The sequence below is a fragment of the Malus sylvestris genome, chromosome 10 (assembly GCF_916048215.2).
Source record: "Malus sylvestris chromosome 10, drMalSylv7.2, whole genome shotgun sequence".
In the NCBI taxonomy this organism is placed as follows: Eukaryota; Viridiplantae; Streptophyta; class Magnoliopsida; order Rosales; family Rosaceae; genus Malus; species Malus sylvestris.
Window position 1 is genome coordinate 19,551,050 of NC_062269.1, and position 18,902 is coordinate 19,569,951.

At 36.8% G+C, this 18,902-nt stretch overlaps 3 protein-coding genes across 3 annotated transcripts; 2 read left to right on the forward strand and 1 right to left on the reverse strand.

Annotated features, from left to right (window-relative positions):
* Window positions 1-3,496: 3,496 nt before the first annotated feature.
* On the reverse strand, window positions 3,497-5,013 carry LOC126585280 (uncharacterized). Its single transcript, XM_050249682.1, has 2 exons — window positions 4,545-5,013; window positions 3,497-4,318 (listed from the first exon to the last, which is right to left on the reverse strand). The coding sequence occupies exons 1-2, from the start codon at window positions 4,819-4,821 to the stop codon at window positions 4,152-4,154; spliced, it is 444 nt and encodes a 147-aa protein (XP_050105639.1). The 5' UTR covers window positions 4,822-5,013; the 3' UTR covers window positions 3,497-4,151.
* Window positions 5,014-6,084: 1,071 nt separating this feature from the next.
* On the forward strand, window positions 6,085-7,610 carry LOC126584298 (E3 ubiquitin-protein ligase SINA-like 7). The gene has a single exon (XM_050248729.1). It carries the CDS (start codon window positions 6,085-6,087, stop codon window positions 7,438-7,440), a length of 1,356 nt encoding a protein of 451 aa, XP_050104686.1. The 3' UTR covers window positions 7,441-7,610.
* A 3,418-nt stretch (window positions 7,611-11,028) lies between these two features.
* Window positions 11,029-13,546, forward strand: LOC126584299 (endo-1,4-beta-xylanase 5-like). Its single transcript, XM_050248730.1, has 7 exons — window positions 11,029-11,086; window positions 11,286-11,332; window positions 11,428-11,647; window positions 11,750-11,913; window positions 12,022-12,120; window positions 12,221-13,009; window positions 13,181-13,546. The coding sequence occupies exons 1-7, from the start codon at window positions 11,029-11,031 to the stop codon at window positions 13,544-13,546; spliced, it is 1,743 nt and encodes a 580-aa protein (XP_050104687.1).
* Window positions 13,547-18,902: the final 5,356 nt, after the last annotated feature.

Consider the following 18,902-nt stretch of genomic DNA (forward strand, 5'->3'; position numbering starts at 1 on the left):
AATCAGTAACCTCCTGACTCTCCGTTATCTGCCTCCAATGCAAATGCAATAGATCCAACGCAGCACGCGGGTCACACATTGCCTTGTCAAAGACTACACTATTACGGCATTTCCATATCCTTCATTGTCCACATACTACCCATCGTACCAACTGGTCCAACTCCTCCTCACCATATCTAGTGCATAAACCCTTCCAACACTGCATAAAGTCAGCATCCTCCACCGTCCCTAAGTCCAGCTGCAACGAAAAACCGAACCAAAGCACACGTGCAAACGAACATTGAAAAAAAAAATGAACTAGTGTTTCCTCCTCCTCGTCACATAAAGGACACCAAGTCTCTAGTCGAATACCCCGTCTCCTTAAGTTAGAGCGAATTGCTAAGACATTTCGACATCCCTTCCAAATAAAATGACGCAGCTTAGGTGGAATCCTCAAACGCCATACTTCCTTCCATGTAGCATCCTGATTAGTATCACTACTCGATTGACCAGTACCCCTACGCCCAAGCTCCCCATTCATAGACATATCTTGAGCAACTAAATACCCAGACTTCACCGAGTAAATCCCATTCCGAGGAAATCAATATGGTTTCTTTTACTAAATGAAGGTTATTTTCCGTGAACGTAAAAAATTTCACTGCCCTTGTTCCTGTTATGGGTGTATTCATTTCAATTGTTTGCCACGCAATTAAGAAGGTTCTTGTGTCATTTACAACAATATCCTTCCAAAACATCAAGGATGCAATGAGTCTGTCATTTACCATAAGAAAATGGGAGTTTTAATGAAAAGGGCTTGGGGCAACTTTTTCTTAATAAAAAACCATTAACAACTTTTATTTAATGAAAAGGGCTTGATATGTAATGAAAAGGGCTTGACATTTAATGAAAATGACACAAGTAACATACAACAGGCCAAAAAAAAACAAAAGTCCCACGGGCTGAAGCAAAGCCCAGCATGCAACATCAAATTTTTCTTCCAGCTTTGTCCCTGACAGATGTTAACCAAAATCTGTTAATGTAACTTCATATTATTTACGAAATTGTCATCGAGCCCAGAAGTCAAATAAAACAAAACTAATTCATTTTCAACTATTTTTTTTCCTGAAACGGTTGCAATCATTCCACCAATTGAAAACCCATATCATGACAATTTTTATTCCCAATTTGATAATTTATTTTAACATTTGCTCCAAAGCTGGCAACCCACTTTTGTTACTTGAGAATAGCTAGAACAAAATAACCATTCACTAGACCATAACTGCCATATATCTGCAATTAACTTTTTTTTTTATTTACAGGTCGTGTTTAACATTCTTTAGGAATAAAAATTGCCATGTTGTTTATTCCAAATATTTATTCACCTTTGACCCGAGCTTTAATGAAAAAGGTTTTTTCAAACTTTTTATTAACCAAAAATCATTTACTAACTTTATTTAATAAAAATGACTTAAACTTTAATGAAAAATGACAAAAACTAGAAAGAACAACCAAAACAAGGAAGCCTCACATGCAAAATAAGAAATTCATTTTGCATCCATGCCCCTGCCTTCCGTCAGCCCACTTTTGTTAGAATTAAACTTTCATTTATTTACAAATATGCAATTTTCTAGAGGATTCGTCAAAAATAAAAAAATAAAAAAAACTTTTGCCAGTCGATACCAATTAACCCCCAACATAATTAAGTATCTCCAATTCCTCGCCTCGCCTCTCATCAAATAAATTCAAAAAAATTTAAATTCCACAAATCACTACACAATAATGAACTTTAGATTGGAACCATAATTTCACCGAGTGTATCACATTGCACATTCACTTGTATAATCCAAACTTCTACACAAATCACTACAAAATAATGAAGGTTAAGGGAAGATTTCTTGGATTAGTGAAACTTAAAGTGCGAGACTCACATCAACGTTTATGATTATGCTTTTTTTTTTTTTTGATTATGTTTGGTCTGAATTATGTTTGGAAACTAGTTTATGATTATGTTTGGTCTGAATTATGTTTGGAAGTCTCATGCAATTGCCTTGGATCTATCTCATTATAAAATTGAACTCTCGTGTGTGTGTGTGTGTGTGTGTATAGTGTTCCGTTTGAGAATAATCAGTGTTTAGTTTTACGAAACAGTGATAGTACTAGTGTTCTGTTTAATAAATAGTCAGTGTTAGAGTGATAGTACTAGTGTTCCGTTTAATAAATAGTCAATGTTTAGTTTACGAAACAGTGATAGTACTAGTGTTCCGTTTGATAAATAGTTAGTGTTTAGTTTACAAAACAGTGATAGTACTAGTGCTCATTTGATAAATAATCAATGTTTAGTTTACGAAACAGTGATAATACTAGTGTTCTGTTTAAGAAATAGTCAGTGTTTAGTTTACGAAATAGGGATAGTACTAGTGTTCAGTTTTAGAAATAGTCAGTGTTTAGTTTACTAGTGTTCGGTTTTAGAAATAGTCAGTGTTTAGTTTACGAAACAGTGATAGTACTGTTGTTCGTTTGATAAATAGTCAGTGTTTAGTTTACGAAATAGTGATAGTACTATTGTTCCGTTTAAGAAATAGTCAGTTTTTAGTTTACGAAACAGTGATAGTACTATTGTTTATTTGATTAATAGTCAATGTTTAGTTTACGAAACAATGATAGTACTAGTGTTCCGTTTAAGATATAGTCAGTGTTTAGTTTACGAAACAATGATAGTACTAGTATTCCGTTTGAGAAATAATCAGTGTTTTGTTTACGAAACAGTGATAGTACTAGTGTTCCGTTTAATAAATAGTCAGTGTTTAATTTACGAAACAGTGATAGTACTAGTGTTCGTTTGATAAATAGTCAATGTTTAATTTACGAAACAGTGATAGTACTAGTGTTCTGTTTAAGAATTAGTCAATGTTTAGTTTACGAAACAGTGATAGTACTATTGTTCGTTTGATAAATAGTGTTCGTTTGATAAATAGTCAGTGTTTAGTTTACGAAACAGTTAAGAAATAGTCAGTGTTTAGTTTACGAAACAGTGATAGTACTAGTGTTCCGTTTAATAAATAGTCAGTGTTTAGTTTACGAAACAGTGATAGTACTAGTGAATCAAAGACTCTTAATATGGTGATTCGAAAAAATGGTGAATTCGAATGGAATTGAAAATGAAAACAGAGATTAGGAAGCAACGAACAATTCAACTTGTGATACGGAAGCACTCCATACTCAAGCTGTAAAGGGCTGCAAAGAAGAGACCATCGAAACAGTGGCAATATGAAAAGAAAATTTACAAAACGAAAACATAATACTAAGAATAATTGACAAGGAACAAAAACCAAAGTTGAGATGAATTGAGCTACAAGGAAAGCACTTCACCCTTGCAATTTTCCAAGATAGTTAAAAGATAAAATGTGCGCATGCATCATTGAGAGGGTTCTCGGATATACTATTCTTAAACTGAACATTATATTATTACTATTTCTTAAACTGAACCTAGAACTGAGCACGAGTACTATCACTATTTCTTAAACTGAACATGCATGAAACAAAAACACAATTACAAGGCACCTACAGATACAACAATAACACCACAAAAATTTTCATGCACAAATCCATGATTTTCATTCACAAAAAGATGTCAAACCTTCCAAAAACACATGTGTGCTCAGATTATAGTCAGTGCAGTCAAATGTAATTTCGCAAACCAGACCAGACATTGAATCTACATCATAGATATAGTCGCCTAAAACCACTGCCCCACCGGAAATACCAAAAAACCTGTTGGGTTTAGATACACAATGCCACTTTTTCTCATGCACATGATAGGCAAATAATCTGTTGCTAATCGAAACCAAAATATGACTGCTGCAGACTACATAACCAGCTATAGTGTCATGTAGATTATGACGAAGATCGGGGGGAATTCTTGGCAGATCTTTCCAAGTGTCAGAACCGAGATGATAACACTGAAAGGGGCTCGACAGCTCCCCATGGACCCTTGGCTGTGCAAGGTAATAACGGTTGTCATAGGCAGAAATGAGAGCTCCACATGGTTCCAGTGAATCGGGGGCCTTGAATTTACCTGTTAACTTGTGATGAGGGTCAAAAGTAGGTCCCATAGACAACCACTTGGTGGAGGTGCCTGTTCCCAAATCGCTTTCCCATACAGGCAACAACATTTATAACTTCCCCTTGAACCAATGACTTAACAAGACACAACCTGAGGGGAAAATCCAACTGTATCTACCCTTGTCTTGATCACCATGCTTGCCACAATCACCACCGCCGTTGGGTTGTGATACTTGATATAACTCAGCTTCCCCATTTTTATTCATGAAACACTCCACTAATACAAAAACAGATTTAGTATCCATGAACACAAAGATGGAACAGGTTTTTACTCGAAGATGGAACATATTTAGCATCCTAATTTAGTTGGATTGCATAATATCAACTAAAATGGAAAATGTTTTTACAGAATAATTCTTGAAAAATCGAAAAAAAAAACAGAGAGGAAGAAGAATTACATAATATCAATCCTAATTTAGCAACGGTTTGAGAATTTTGAGTACCTTTTTGTTGATTGATGAGGCTTCGATCGGAATCGAACTTGGAATTGGGGATTTTAGAGAGGGAAGAAGGTGAGCGGAGAGAGAGGGAGAGAGGGGGTGGACGAGAATTAGGTTGTCGAGTGTGAAAATAGATAGCAATTGGATCAATTTGTACGGGAGTACTTGGAGAAATTTGAAATGGAGGATCAGATGTATATCCATTACATACTTCTTTTGAATGGGCATAGTATGGAAACAACCTCAATGGGCGCAGTCGCGCAGAGCTTAGCAACGACATTCGTCAAACCTAACGTTAGAGCAAGACTGATGTTAGGGGGTAAAACCGGTAGTTCGATAAATTATTTTGTTTGGGCCAATCTTAATGGGCTGGTTTGACATTAGGTTTTGTCCTAACCATTAAATAAAACTATTACCTGGTTTTTGGTTAAAATTCAAAATATTGAAACCCTTTTCATTAGTTTTCCTTTAGAAAAAAACATCAAAAGGCATGTAATAACATGTAAATTCCGCAACAAGATTCGAGTACCACAGCAGTTTTTCCGTGGCCTTAGATGTCAAGGACACAAAAGATGGTGTACTATTACTTATCCTCATAGACAACTCTTGAAGGTCCAGGAAATTCTGTCACGCCTACTTGTATGAAACATTATATGGAAGCTTATTATACGATCTTGAAGTGAAAATTGAGGGAAGTTCCCTGAGTTTGCAGTCTTTCACAAACAACACTGCAAGCTGGGTGATTGCTGATCATCTCTGCGTATGGCTGCGCTCCATCCTTTGCAAGTAAACATGTAGCAATAATTCCTTATTTTGGTCTGGACATTAACTCGTACGATCTGCTGTTTTAACATTCATGGAAAAAGATTGTTTGGTATTATTAGGTATCTGAATTATCAGTTGCTCGTCCCCTGTGTCTTTGTTTCTATTCGATTCTATTATCACATTCTGTTCTGCGATATTTGAGAATCACAGTGAATACCTCGGCGTAGGTCCGGGATAATCCTTTGTTCCAGTCTGGGGCTATTCCATATGAGTAGGGTTTGAACGGCGTAATTTTCGGCGCCACAGATGTTAACCGTTTCTTTGAGGCCTCCTTTTACCATGGAGATTATGAACTGAAAATTACACCTTCAGCCACAGATTTCTCCTTGGAATCAGAGTTTGAATGTGACAACAACTCTGCAACTCTCATTGTTTATTTTTCCGATTTTCATGGAGCATTTAATTTTAGAATTACTCGTAATTTCGAGATAATCATTATCTGTTTAGGAAAGTAAGTACTTATTATGATAAATCGTTATCATTAAATAAATCGAATCGAAGGAAAATATTTATTATGATAAATCAGTATTCATTAAATAAATCGAATCGTATCGTATCCCGTCCTTATATGAAAATTTGTTTCGTTATTTGTTTTGAATTCTTGCTCCCAAAGAAATGCAAAACGAACCTGTATTAGGATTGATATTCTTCCAACTGAGACGTACGCGTAGCCTATATATAAGGGCTTATAAAGCATTGATTTATTCATTGTATTTAAATGGCAAGATCATCGCCGTTGAGCAATGGAGAGTCAGATTTAGAGAAAGAAGTACTGATGCGGCCCCGGCGCCATTTATCACGTGGTTTCCTTCCAAGTGAAGAGTCAGATGAAGAAGTCAGCATCATCCGAAGGACCAAGAGAGCTCGTCTGAGTCGTCCGAATCCTTTTGCTCCTCATACCAGGGTTAGGGCACCCAGGGCCAAAAGGGTTCGAGGAGATGTGGAAAGAGAAGAAGAGGAAAGTGATCACGACTTCACTCCTGTTACAATGGTTAGGGCATCCAGAGCCAGAAGAGGTCGGGGATACGCGGGAAGAGAAGAAGATGAAAGTGATAGTGATGGAAGTGAAGGAGATCGCTATAGTGACGGAGGTGAAGTAGATCACTATCGTGACGGAGGTGAAGTAGATCACTATCATGACAGGAGTGAAGAAGGAGATCGCTATCGTGACAGGAGTGAAGAAGGAGATCGCTATCGTGACAGGAGTGAAGAAGAAGATCGCTATCGTGATGGAAGTGAAGATGAAGAAAGAGAAGAAGATAAAATCGAAGTTGAAGACGAAGAGGAAAATAATGAAAGGTCTGATAAAACTATCATAACCCTAACTGACCCATATCTGTTTGAATGCCCAATTTGCTATGAACCTTTGACCATCCCTGTCTTCCAATGTGATCAAAATGGGCATATAGCTTGCTCCTCTTGCATCAGCAAAATTAATAACAAATGTCCCTCCTGCTCCGGGTCCATTTGCTCTAATCGTTGCCGTGCAATTGAGAAGATCCTTGAATCAGTTTCAACAATATCATGCCGAAATGCCAAGCATGGATGCAAAGAGTCGGTCACTTATGACAAAAGAAGTGAGCATCAAAAGACATGTGTGTACTTGCCTTGTTCATGCCCCCATCTAGGCTGTGACTTTGTCGCTTCATCCAAGCAGATATGTCAACACTTCAGGCATAAACATTTTGGTTCGGCAAAACCATTTGAGTACCACTGCAGTTTTCCAGTTACCTTAACAGTTACTGACAAATTTGTGGTTTTCCAAGAAAAGAATGAAGGTACATTATTTGTTCTCAAGAACCATTGTGTTAAAGAACTAGGAAATGCCGTGACGCTTAGCTGTATTCAACCCAGCTCCACAGGAGGCTTCTTCTATGACCTTGTTGCAAAAACCAAGGGAAATCGCCTAAGATTACAGGCTTTCACAAAGAGCACTCCAAGAATTATAATTGATGATAGCCCTCCTAAAACAGGTTTCCACTTAATCCCAACTGATTTTATCAGTTCTTGCGGCCAGCTCAAGATGGATCTCTGCATATGGCCTGAGGATGACCACCCTATATCCATCCTTTGAAAGAATCGGTGTGCTGTTTCTTAATGTTTTACGATCCACTTTTTAATTAACATTGGAAAAGATTGTTTGGTACTCGGTATTAATTTGATTAGTGTCTAATGCAAGGCTTAGCCTTGTTAGTTTTTCATGTACTTCTCCCCCGATTAGTCGATTATAATGTTATTTTTACATTTTGATCAAAACATATATTTGTATTTGTGCTTCCTTCTGTGTGGCAACATAACGAACGGTGAATTTGATGAATAAACATAAGATCGTTTCAGAGTATAGACGATACTTTCATGTTTGAAATTTCGATCTCTAAGAAGCCCTTCCTTTTGCTCTTCATATGCTCACAGTGCACTTACTCAGAATGGATATGCTATGTATGAATACTATTCTCATCTTCCTTGGTATATCCCATGTTTGGTAACACACAAAGAGAATTCTCGTCATGCTAATTCTTGAATTCTCCACCATCATATAAAATTTCATAAGATAGTATAAAAAGCATAAAGGGTAGCGTAGAATGCTCATATTTCTGTAATATCCTCTCTCAATCTGTTGTTTCATATGCAACGAAAAGCTTTAAGCACCAATTACTCTAAGAAGGAGTTAGGCTGAAAACAAAAAATCGAAAATTACTTGTATGTCAATAGAAATCCCCAAAAACTAAGATTGGTTGGATGTTGGCCAAGATAAGAGTTCAAAATCTCACACTCAGGCTAAAGTCCACCCCCTCTCCCTTAGTGTAGATAATATCATTTGTTCAAAAAAAAAATCAAAATAGAAAAACCAGCATAGGACTAAGCATGAATTAGTAAATGCAAAGATAATTTAAATTACCAATTTTTTATTTCTATGATATGAGAATGCGAATAGTAGTAACGTTTCTATGATTTGACAATACTCGAATAGGCTTCTTGCGATACAAGAAAAAAAGAAAACAAGAGAAATCTGGAGAATGATCAGAGAGAACCTTTATAGATTTGCGACCAAACATAAAGTGGAGGACCCTTGCTGTTGCTTTTGCTCTTGCTTATGTGCTTAGGCTTGGAGGACTCTCATTATTCTTGGCAGACACCAATTGACCTTATAGAAGATTACCAGATCAAAATATAAAGCTTTGTTTTCTTTTGATCGACTAGACACACTTGTTTTCGTTTACTTTAAAGTTGACTGTAAAATAGAAAGCTTCATACAATTTTCTTGGTCGACCACACACTTGTCCTGTTGTTTTAGTTTTTGCCACAATTTCGTTTTGGTAAATTTGTCGAGAGGCGATCATTCTTTACTGATAACATATATCCAAGTTATCCTCAATCCTTATACTACAAATTCACACGACACCTAGTTCCCACATCGGCAAGTTAGTGAAACAGAGAAAAACTTATAAGGTCTTACATTATAATTTGTAATTCCTGAGCCTAGCTAATAGTGTGGGCTTGTAATTAAGCAGGGTATTAAGTGATTTGTTGTACGAGAAGGTTGAGTGTGGCTCTAGGACCAACAGATCACAGTCTGGCTCTAAGTTTTACAGAGCAGACCCGACCTTTTACGGGTCGGTAGCAAATAACAAATTATTTGAGATGTAATGATAGTATACCACCCATGACCAGTTAGTGCTTGACTCGTCCCCTCGGCACACCCTACTCGCTACTTCAAGGCCCTAGCCATGGGGGTACGGGTCTTAGCGCTTGACTCATCCCCTCGTCTCACAATCCACTTATTGGTTTTTATTATTAACACAACACTAAGGGGAGGGAGAGTTTGGTTAAGCCACATAATGGGTAGCCTAATTTGGTATCAAATTTATCATCCACGAGATTCGAACATAAAATCTCTCACTTCCAAATGAAGAGGAATATCACTTGGAAAATTGTTAAAATATAGAAAAAGCTTATAAGGTCTTACATTAGGGTTTGTAATTGTACATCCTATTGATTTGAGCTTGTAAGGCATGAAGGTCTTAATGTCATCTCTAACCGAGCCGGTCAAATGGCTATAGGCCAAAATATAACCTGTTTTGACACAAAATCCATCTCCAATGGAGGGTTGAGCCAAAAAAATTTGGAACCCACCAGGCCAAAATTTAAAATAAATTAAAAATTCTAATTTTTTTTTCTATAAATACCTAAGCCATTTCTACGCCATTTCTCACATCATTTTCACCTACCTTATTTTAATTTGGTAGTTTAATTCAATTAACCAATAAAATTAAAGAACAAACTTAAAATAATAAATTATTAAGGGGGCTAAAAATAGTCTTCTTCGGTTGGAGATTGTAAATAGATATGGTCTGACGTTGGTCATTAAAAAATAATTTCTTGTAGGGTTATAATCTGGACGGGGTCTAAACGTAGCCCATTCGGTTGGAGATGACCTAAGCATCCCACAATCAACCATTTAAGGCTTGTTTAAAGGTTCTTTTAAAATGACACTGAATGTGTAGTTTAAGTGGATTTTGGAAAAACATTTTAAATAGTATTTTTGGAACTCAAAATCAATTTGACCAAAAACATTTTCAATTATTTTAAAAGCACTTCCAAACGAGCCTTTGATCTTTTACACATCCTAAGACTTCCTAGACTCTGAGAAGTCTCAACTTCGATACCCTATCCTCAATTCAACTTGGTATAATGAAAAAAAAAATTAAAAAAACGTTTGGCATGGCAGGAATCCCACTCTTGATCGTCATCAAAATCCTCGTCTAGCGGCCCGCTTAAAAATTTCATCGTGCGGTCATAATCACATCTCTCAAACAATACACAATCCCCCACAAACAGAAACGGAAGAACAATGAATTAATCTATAGAATTAGGATCATATCAATTTATGAATACCCATTTTTTTTCATGCCAATACATGACCATCGATTGTGGGCCATAAATTTTTAGGGTCCCTGAATCCAGATGAGTTCATATTTTAAGTGAAATAACTTCATAGGTACTTGGCAGTTATATTTAGGATCCAAATCGGTTACAATGAATTTTGTCAAATCTGTAAGGTGTGTTGCAGAAACAAAGATCCTAATTAACTTGGGTATTTTAACTGATTCTAATTTTAATGTCAGTCAAATTAATTATTGATGTAGCGGAAAATAATTTGTGAGAGAATGAAAGAATTTTATTCGAGAATTTCTTGTAGTGTTTTACAATGTGAGGCTATCTTGGAAAATTACACAAAATACCCCTAATTAAATAGGAAGAATCAAATGCCTAATTAATTGAGGAATGAATGACTTATTCATTTGAGGAATTAATGGCCTAACGGTTATAATAGTTACACCAATTAGTAGACAGACATAAATATCCTGCAACAATTATAATTTTTTTGGGTTTTTCAGTCAAATTAGTTATTAAGACAACGTATATAATTGAAGGCTTGATATGGGATATATACATCTCGGTCTCATATCTTTAATTGCTTGATAGGATATGATTATACACATCGGTGTCATGTTTTTTATTTTCTGCTAAAATCTAGCCATATTCTACGTATAAATATCAGCGTTCATCTCTGTATAAATACAAAGCATAATATGCTCTCTTACCGTATTGTTCTTCTCTCTCACTCTACGGTTTGTAATTAGCAAGCAAACAACATACAATGACGATTTTGGGAGGAATCAATTTGCTTCTGTTGTTATGCGCTTCCTTTTTTTCAGGTTTGTTTATCATTTACCGTCTTTTGTAAGCAAAGTTCACCATGAGAGCCAATCATGTTATAAACTTATAGCCGACCTTTATTGACAATGAATCATAGTAACTGTTGGCTTATTTCGCAGTTCTCGAACGAACAATTGATCACTATTAACTTTTCTAGCTAGTTCTTGACAATTCATTACTCAATCAAATGTTGTGCAGGGTATGAAGTGAGCGCATTATCTTATGATTACACAGCTAGTATTGAGGCAAGTTGCTTTCACTGGAATTTCTTGTTTTGTTAGTTGAATTAGAATGCAACGAATTTAAGTTTTTGAATTTTTATCTTTTGCCCTTTCTACAGTGTTTGGAAAAGCCTCATAAACCACAATACAGTGGAGGCATCGTCGTAAACCCGGAACTAAAACATGGCTTGAAAGGATGGTCTGCTTTTGGCAATGCAAAACTACAACACAGAGAATCACAAGGCAACGAGTTCGTTGTGGCACATAGCAGATATGAACCGCATGACAGTATTTCTCAAAAAATTTATTTGCATAGGAACAAGCTCTATTCATTCTCTGGTACAGAATTAGTTACGGGCAACTATATATACTGCAACAAAGTCATCATGTACTCCTTCCAAAAATTAATATTTATTTTATATTTGTTTTGTGCAAGTGTAGCTTGGATACAAGTGAGTAACGGTAGTGTACCAGTAACAGCAGTTTTCAAGACAAATAGTGGATTCGTATATGCTGGTTCGATTGTTGCCAAATCAAATTGTTGGTCCATGCTCAAAGGTGGTCTAACTGTCAATTCATCAGGCCCAGCTGAGCTTTATTTTGAGGTAATACTCAATACTTGTAGGCAAGAGCGTACAAGTAGTCTTTTAGTTATAATTGCGGTGCGTTCTTGTGTCATACATTTCATTCATTTACATTTATGTACTCCGCAGAGCAATATAGCATCTGTTGACATTTGGGTTGATAGCATCTCATTGCAACCATTCACCGAAAAGCAATGGAAGTCTCATCAAGATCAAAGCATTACCAAAGTGAGTTTGATCATGTCTATTTATCTAGAATGGGTTTGTTGATGATTGAATTGTACTTCGAAGTGGTTTACTTAAAGACTAATTAACTATGATATCTTAGATTCGTAAGAGAAATGTGAGAATTCAAGCACTTGATGCACAAGGTAATCCACTAGAAAACGCAACAATCTCCATACAACAAAAGTTTTCAAGTTTCCCTTTTGGGTGTGCTATCAACAAGAACATCCTCACCAACATTGCCTACCAAAATTGGTTCACATCAAGGTTCAGAGTCACAACATTTGAAGATGAAATGAAATGGTACAGCACTGAACCTTCTTGGGGTCATGAATATTACTCCGTGGCTGATGCCATGCTTCAGTTTGCGAGAAAACACAATGTTGCAGTCCGTGGCCACAATGTGTTCTGGGAAGATCCCCAGTACAACCCCGGTTGGGTCAAATCACTCACTAAGCAGCAACTTTTTGCCGCCACTGCCAAGAGGCTTCACTCTGTTATCAATAGATACAGAGGGCAAGTTATAGCATGGGATGTGGTGAATGAAAATCTACATTTTAATTTCTTTGAACATATCTTGGGTTCAAAAGCTTCTGCCCTTTTTTATAACATGGCTATTAGAACTGATGGAGCAACCACCATGTTCATGAATGAATTTAACACCATTGAGGACAGTAGAGATGGTTTATCTACACCCGCTAAGTACCTTCAGAAGCTGAGAGAGATACAAACTTTTCTGGGTAACAGAAATGCACGGTTAGGGATTGGGCTTGAGTCTCATTTTAGTATGGCTCCTAACCTTCCTTACATAAGAGCTTCAATCGATACTCTTGCTGCTGCAAGATTGCCCATTTGGATTACAGAATTAGATGTGAAAAGCAATCCCAATCAGGTAAAATTTGATCAATTTAAGGTGTTAGATTATACAAATTGAACTAATAATGTCGTTTGATCTTTCTAAACCCAAGTTGTTTCTATTTATATATAACTGGAGTTTATGGTTATATGGGAAAAAATTTATGAAGTGCTTCAATATGACTAGCGTTTCTGTTTACATTGGCAGGCTTTGTACTTGGAACAAATTTTGAGAGAGCTACATGCTCACCCTCAGATTCAAGGAATTATTATTTGGTCTGCTTGGAAACCTCAGGGATGCTACAGAATGTGTTTGACCGATAACAATTTCCGCAACTTGGCCACTGGTAATGTTGTTGACAAGCTGTTACATGAATGGGGTTTGAGGGCTGGCTTAACTTCTTCTGGCATGACAGACGCTAATGGTTTCTTTGAGTCCTCTCTCTCCCATGGTGATTACAAAGTGAAAATCACTCGGCCATCAGCGGTGACAAATTCGTCCTTGGTTCAAACACTGAATGTGGCACCAACCACTGCGTCCCACCAACCTTTGGAGATCCAACTTTCTGTTTGAGTTTTTTTATTGTCTTGCGGTTTTAGTACAAGCTTTATGCTATCTTGCCTTCTGTGTGTTGTTAATGTTATCCTCTTAATAACTAATTGATTATGTTCTTATATAATATTGCGAGTATGTTGTTACTTTAGCTGTGGATCATCACATAGAACCAAAAAAAAATTATTCTCAATTTGATGGCCGGCATCGCTCTAATACCAAGTGACACTATTTAAGAACATAAAAAATCACATCGGCAGCATCACCTTGGACTTCAAGAGCAAGAATCCCATGTCCTTGATTAGAAACTTTGTGTTCCGTTAGTGAGTGTCAAAATTTCCCGTGTTCTAAGCAGAAAAAGGCCAACAAGTTGGAACTACCAGGGCAAACAACAGGTCTCCTAGGAAAGTAGATAGGACAGCGGAAATTTTGACTCATTAATGAACTTGAAAAGGAGAATTATCATTCTGATGAAGTTACCATGATATTTCTCCATTTCAAGTTTACTACCTCCATGTACATTTCACCAAAAGGGTTTATTGCGTAGTTGGAACTTGAGATAATGCCTCACTAAGAATATTAAAGACCCGGGGTCTATATATTTACGCAAATCCTTTGTTTGCTGTACTAGTGGTAGACGAGGCTAGTGTTAGCTTTATATTATATGGTTATATAATTAAAACACAAAAAGGAGTGGCTAACCGGATAGAAGCGGTAGTCATGCGCTCATGGAAGACCAATATGAAGACAGTAACAATACTAAAGTCTTCTCAAAGCACCTGGTCACATATAACTATTGTATTGGAAGTGTTTGATGTGTATCTAAGATTTGTAGAGACCTTAGTATTTATATTGGCTAAGGTATTAGGGTTCCGTCCATAAAGGAGACCCAAATCCTATATTATAATCACATGTCTATCAAGGATTTAATCAGCCTTATTTGGATTAATTCAAGACACACATTCAGAAGGCTGATATAAGGGTTCAAATCTCAATCTTGATTCCATTCCATTGTAGACCATTTAAATGTTGATTTATACAACATTCTTCCACATGGTCTACAAATGTCATATTTATAATTGCGTTTCTGAATAGAGATCAAAACTACTTAATGGCCAGTGATTGTACTCATACCCTGTCGTCAATACAAGCTTCTGCCAAACAAGTGCTTCAACATGGAATTAACAATGTTGTAAGGTTAACATAAACTATAACCTTCCTAATCACACATTTATGCTAAAATCCTCATTCACATGAAACACTGTCAAGTTATGATTACAGATGTGGGATCATGATTTTTCAAGGCCGAAATAAGGCGGATCGAAATAGAATGCCTCAAAAGTCCGATCATGGGCCCAACAACTTCCCAGCGGAGCTAAATAAACAGACCAACGATGCCAACATCATCTTGTTTCGGAGCAGTGGGCGAAGTCTAACGACTTCGCTAAGATTGACCATACTTGTTTCGTAAGACACGAGAACCTAATCTAGTAAGGAATCAGCAAACTCCCTATATTCTTGGAGTGCTTACAATCTAAGGATTGGCGTGCGCGGCAAGTAATCACACTCTCAAAAAGATTTAATACCTATTTCCTATGTATCCTCGGGGATTCTCCCGGTTTCATACGGATTTCCCTATCCTAAAATTTCTCTCCCTCGACTAGTATAAATACCCTCATCTAGGTTTATCGCAGGTAATGTAATTATAGTACACTTATTCTCTTGTCTACTACTTGAGTTTCATAATATTGCTTACTACCTTGACTGTCAGAGAGTTTATGACCCCTCCCCCCGGTGAGGTCTTTGGCTAGTTACGGTTGTTTACTATTTTGCAAGTAAACGGTTTTGTGCATCTCCACCATTCACGGCGGTTCGCGAATCTGATTCTAACAATTGGTGCTTTCATTGAGAGTGAACTCATATTCCTCTTGACCAAATCACTTTACCACTGCAATGGCTATTCCAAAGCAATATTACTACACCTACATCACCTCTGAGCACAACGACGTCTCTAGTATGAAAGGTAGTCCCACCATGAATCGAATATGGGAAAGCTTGCTGCAATGCTTCTGTGATAAGCTTCGAAAACCTTCACGAATGAGGGAAAAGATAAAGCTCGCTGACCTCGAAAGGCGGATAAAGGCCGTTGAAGACATCGTCTCTAGCTTTGAGGAGTCGTTGGATGAAGCAACTCCTGTTCAGACCCCTAGCAACAACACTAATCTGAACTCACGTGCTAAGGGTCATCGCTAGAAGTTTCCGCTTCTTCGCTTTTCTACTTTAAATGCCCATGATTTTGAAAAAAAAGCTGGGTTTGCTTGAGTTACCAAACACAAATTGGAGCTCAGCGTTTTTTTCACTCTTGCTTATATTAAAAAAAAAAAAAAAAGGTTAAGCAGTCTCAACCCAACACTTAGGGCTGGTTTGGTATTATTGTTTTTGAAAAAAATCTGCTTCTGTTGTGCTGTGAGAATAAGCTCATTTTTGTTGTTTCACGTTTTCAACTTTTTTCACCCAAAATTGTGAAAATAAGCTGTTTTTAAGTGTTTACCAAACACTTTTTTAAGCTTAGCTCTTTTTGATACTCACTTTTTATAAAAGCATCTCAATACCAAACCAGTACTTAGTGTGGACAACAGGCGAAGGCACTTCGCACCTTTCGATGGTGCACACTCCATTTCATCAAACAAATTGAATGCATTTCAATGACAACAAAACAAAAGGATTATGAGCAGGAATCAATGATGTCCCAAATAGAAAGTTTTCTTACCAAAATGCAGATACGTTGAATTAGACTTATAGTTAAGTGAAGACATGCAAACTTTTTCTTTGTGCTCCAACCTGACAAGGTTGCATAGGTCAGGAAATCATTAATAGTCCACAAGAGAGCAGCTCGCAATGTGAATGACCCTTCCTAAATGCGTCATAGGAAGTGTTCTAAAAATTAGTCTAGGCGGTGAAGGACCGCCGTGATTTAGTGCAAATCATTTAAAAAAATTGGTTTGGAGCTAGGTTGTCCTAGGTGGTTTGGTTTTTTTTTTTTTTAATTAATTGTATGCTTTTTTTTTATTAGTTTCATGGACTAAATACAATAAGGTTAAATAATTTAGTCTATGCTTTTTTTTAATTAATTATATGCTTACTATTTTTTAAATATTGAACTTATTGGATAGATGTACTTTGTGTATTCTTTTACTTCTATTTTTGCATTTTATCATTCTTTTATTATCCATACAAGTATAGTTTTTTTAAGTGTAAATAGGCACTTATTTACAAGATATACAATAAATTTACATAAATTCGCATAAGCCGCCTAGGCACTAGACCCCTACCCACCGCCGGACTAGTGCCTAGCATTTTTAAGAACCTTGGTCATAGGTGGTGATGCCATCTTCCCACAATTTCTTCAACTCTTGTATTAATGGTTGAAGATAGATATCAATATTATTGCATGTGGCATATGGTTTAGGGATTAACAATGCTATGAATATAAACAGGTCTTTCATGTGTTGAAATATGCTCAAAAGTAATTAATGTGGCAACACATAATTGGTTATTCGAGGCAAATCAATGTCGGGTAATTGATGAAAAAAGGCAAGTGAGAATATCCGTCAATCAAGTAGTAAGATTCAAGGTTTGTTATTGGCTAGGATGAATCCAAGGAATAACTTTAGAAGGATTGCAAAGATGTTCCAATCCTAATATATGTACCCTATGGATCTTAAATCCTAAATTATGTTCCTAGCCATAGGATGATCAAAAGGACTATCAAACATCTGCAAAAGCCGATTTATGTAGTATTCTGTAGTAAGTCACAGATTAAGCATGTAGTGACATAGAATAGACATAAAGGTACTTGTCTACGAGATCAAGTTCACTGAATGGAAGATTGACTACTTGCCAATCATACAACACTTATGAGTTATGGATGCAACTAATTCTTAGACCTGAGACATTACTAGTTATCTCATGTTAATGAATGTAAACTTTGGTCTCACCGCAAAGCTCTCAAACAATAGTGGAGCTCTATAGTGTGAGGTTCGGGATCATGTGCATCAACATGGAGATACGTGAATGCACAACAAGGAATATGTTACCTTCTAGGTAATCATGAATGTTTGATATGCTAGTAGCCCCTTGATGATCTATCTCCAAAAATCTTTGGCCAAAGCAATGAATAAGAGATACACCATGGTGATCATATTCATGCTTAGAGTTTTACAAATGTTCCATGCTCTAAAATATATGATCGAAAGATAATAGACAGAGGAACCGAATTGCATTGTAACTATAACTAAGGTTCTAAATAGTGTTGTATGAATTCAAATATATTTTGACTAATCTGGGTAGCCAAAAGTCATTGCTAGATGTTACTATTTGGTTTGTGGATATTCCTACAAGGTTGAATTACAATGGTTCTAACTATGTAATTAGATTAATTAGATTATTCAAACTATCCACTACCAGCTTTAGTTGAAATCTAGTAGGTCACACACACTAGAATGATATCAAAAAAATAAAACTGGTGAATGTTGTATTTAATATAAATGATTTATACTAAATGTTTTTCATTTTATATTTGATTAAATTTATTGTAAATTATTCGAAGTAGAATAAATAAAGAAGCCAAGTTCAAAACAAAAGACTGGATTAATTAACAATGGGTTGCCAATATGGCTCACAGAACGGGATGTCCATAAAACCCAAATCAGGTAAAATTCTGAAAACCAAAACCTTGGGTTATGACATTTCCAAGCGCAGAAGTTTTAAACTTGTTTAATTTGTTTGTAGGCTCAATATTTGGAAGAGATACTAGCGATCGAGGGATATTCTCATCCTGTACTTAAAGGGATCATCATGTTTGTAGGTCCATTTGTCAGCTGGTTTAATGTTACCACCCTTGCAGAATAACTTCAAAAACACGCATCAGGAGAAGTTATAGGCGTTTGAAGTGGTACCCAAAAACCGGCCAAACCTTGGCCTGAAAATGGGTCAAACCCGATCCACCACCCTGTCCGGCCCAACTTGTTGGGCCATGGAACCTGCCCTTCTGGCTAGCCTAACCCAAAAGCCCAACCCGTTAAACCCTCAGCCCAAAACCTAAATGGAACCAGGCCTTTGGGTCGTGCAAGCTTAGGCCTTTAGCCTAAGGAACCCAAACCCAGAACCCAGGCCACATGTGGGCGCGCGTGAAGGGCCGCCAGTGCCGATGCGTGAAGCACACGTACTATCGTCCACAGTGGCGCTGGCAACTTTTCGGTGACACCACCGGGGCCGCCAATTTGTGGCGGCACGTGGGGGTACCCAAGTTCCCCCTTATGTTTTTCAATGTCCTGAATCCGTTTATGCTGTCTGTTTTTCAAAATTCAGTAGTTAT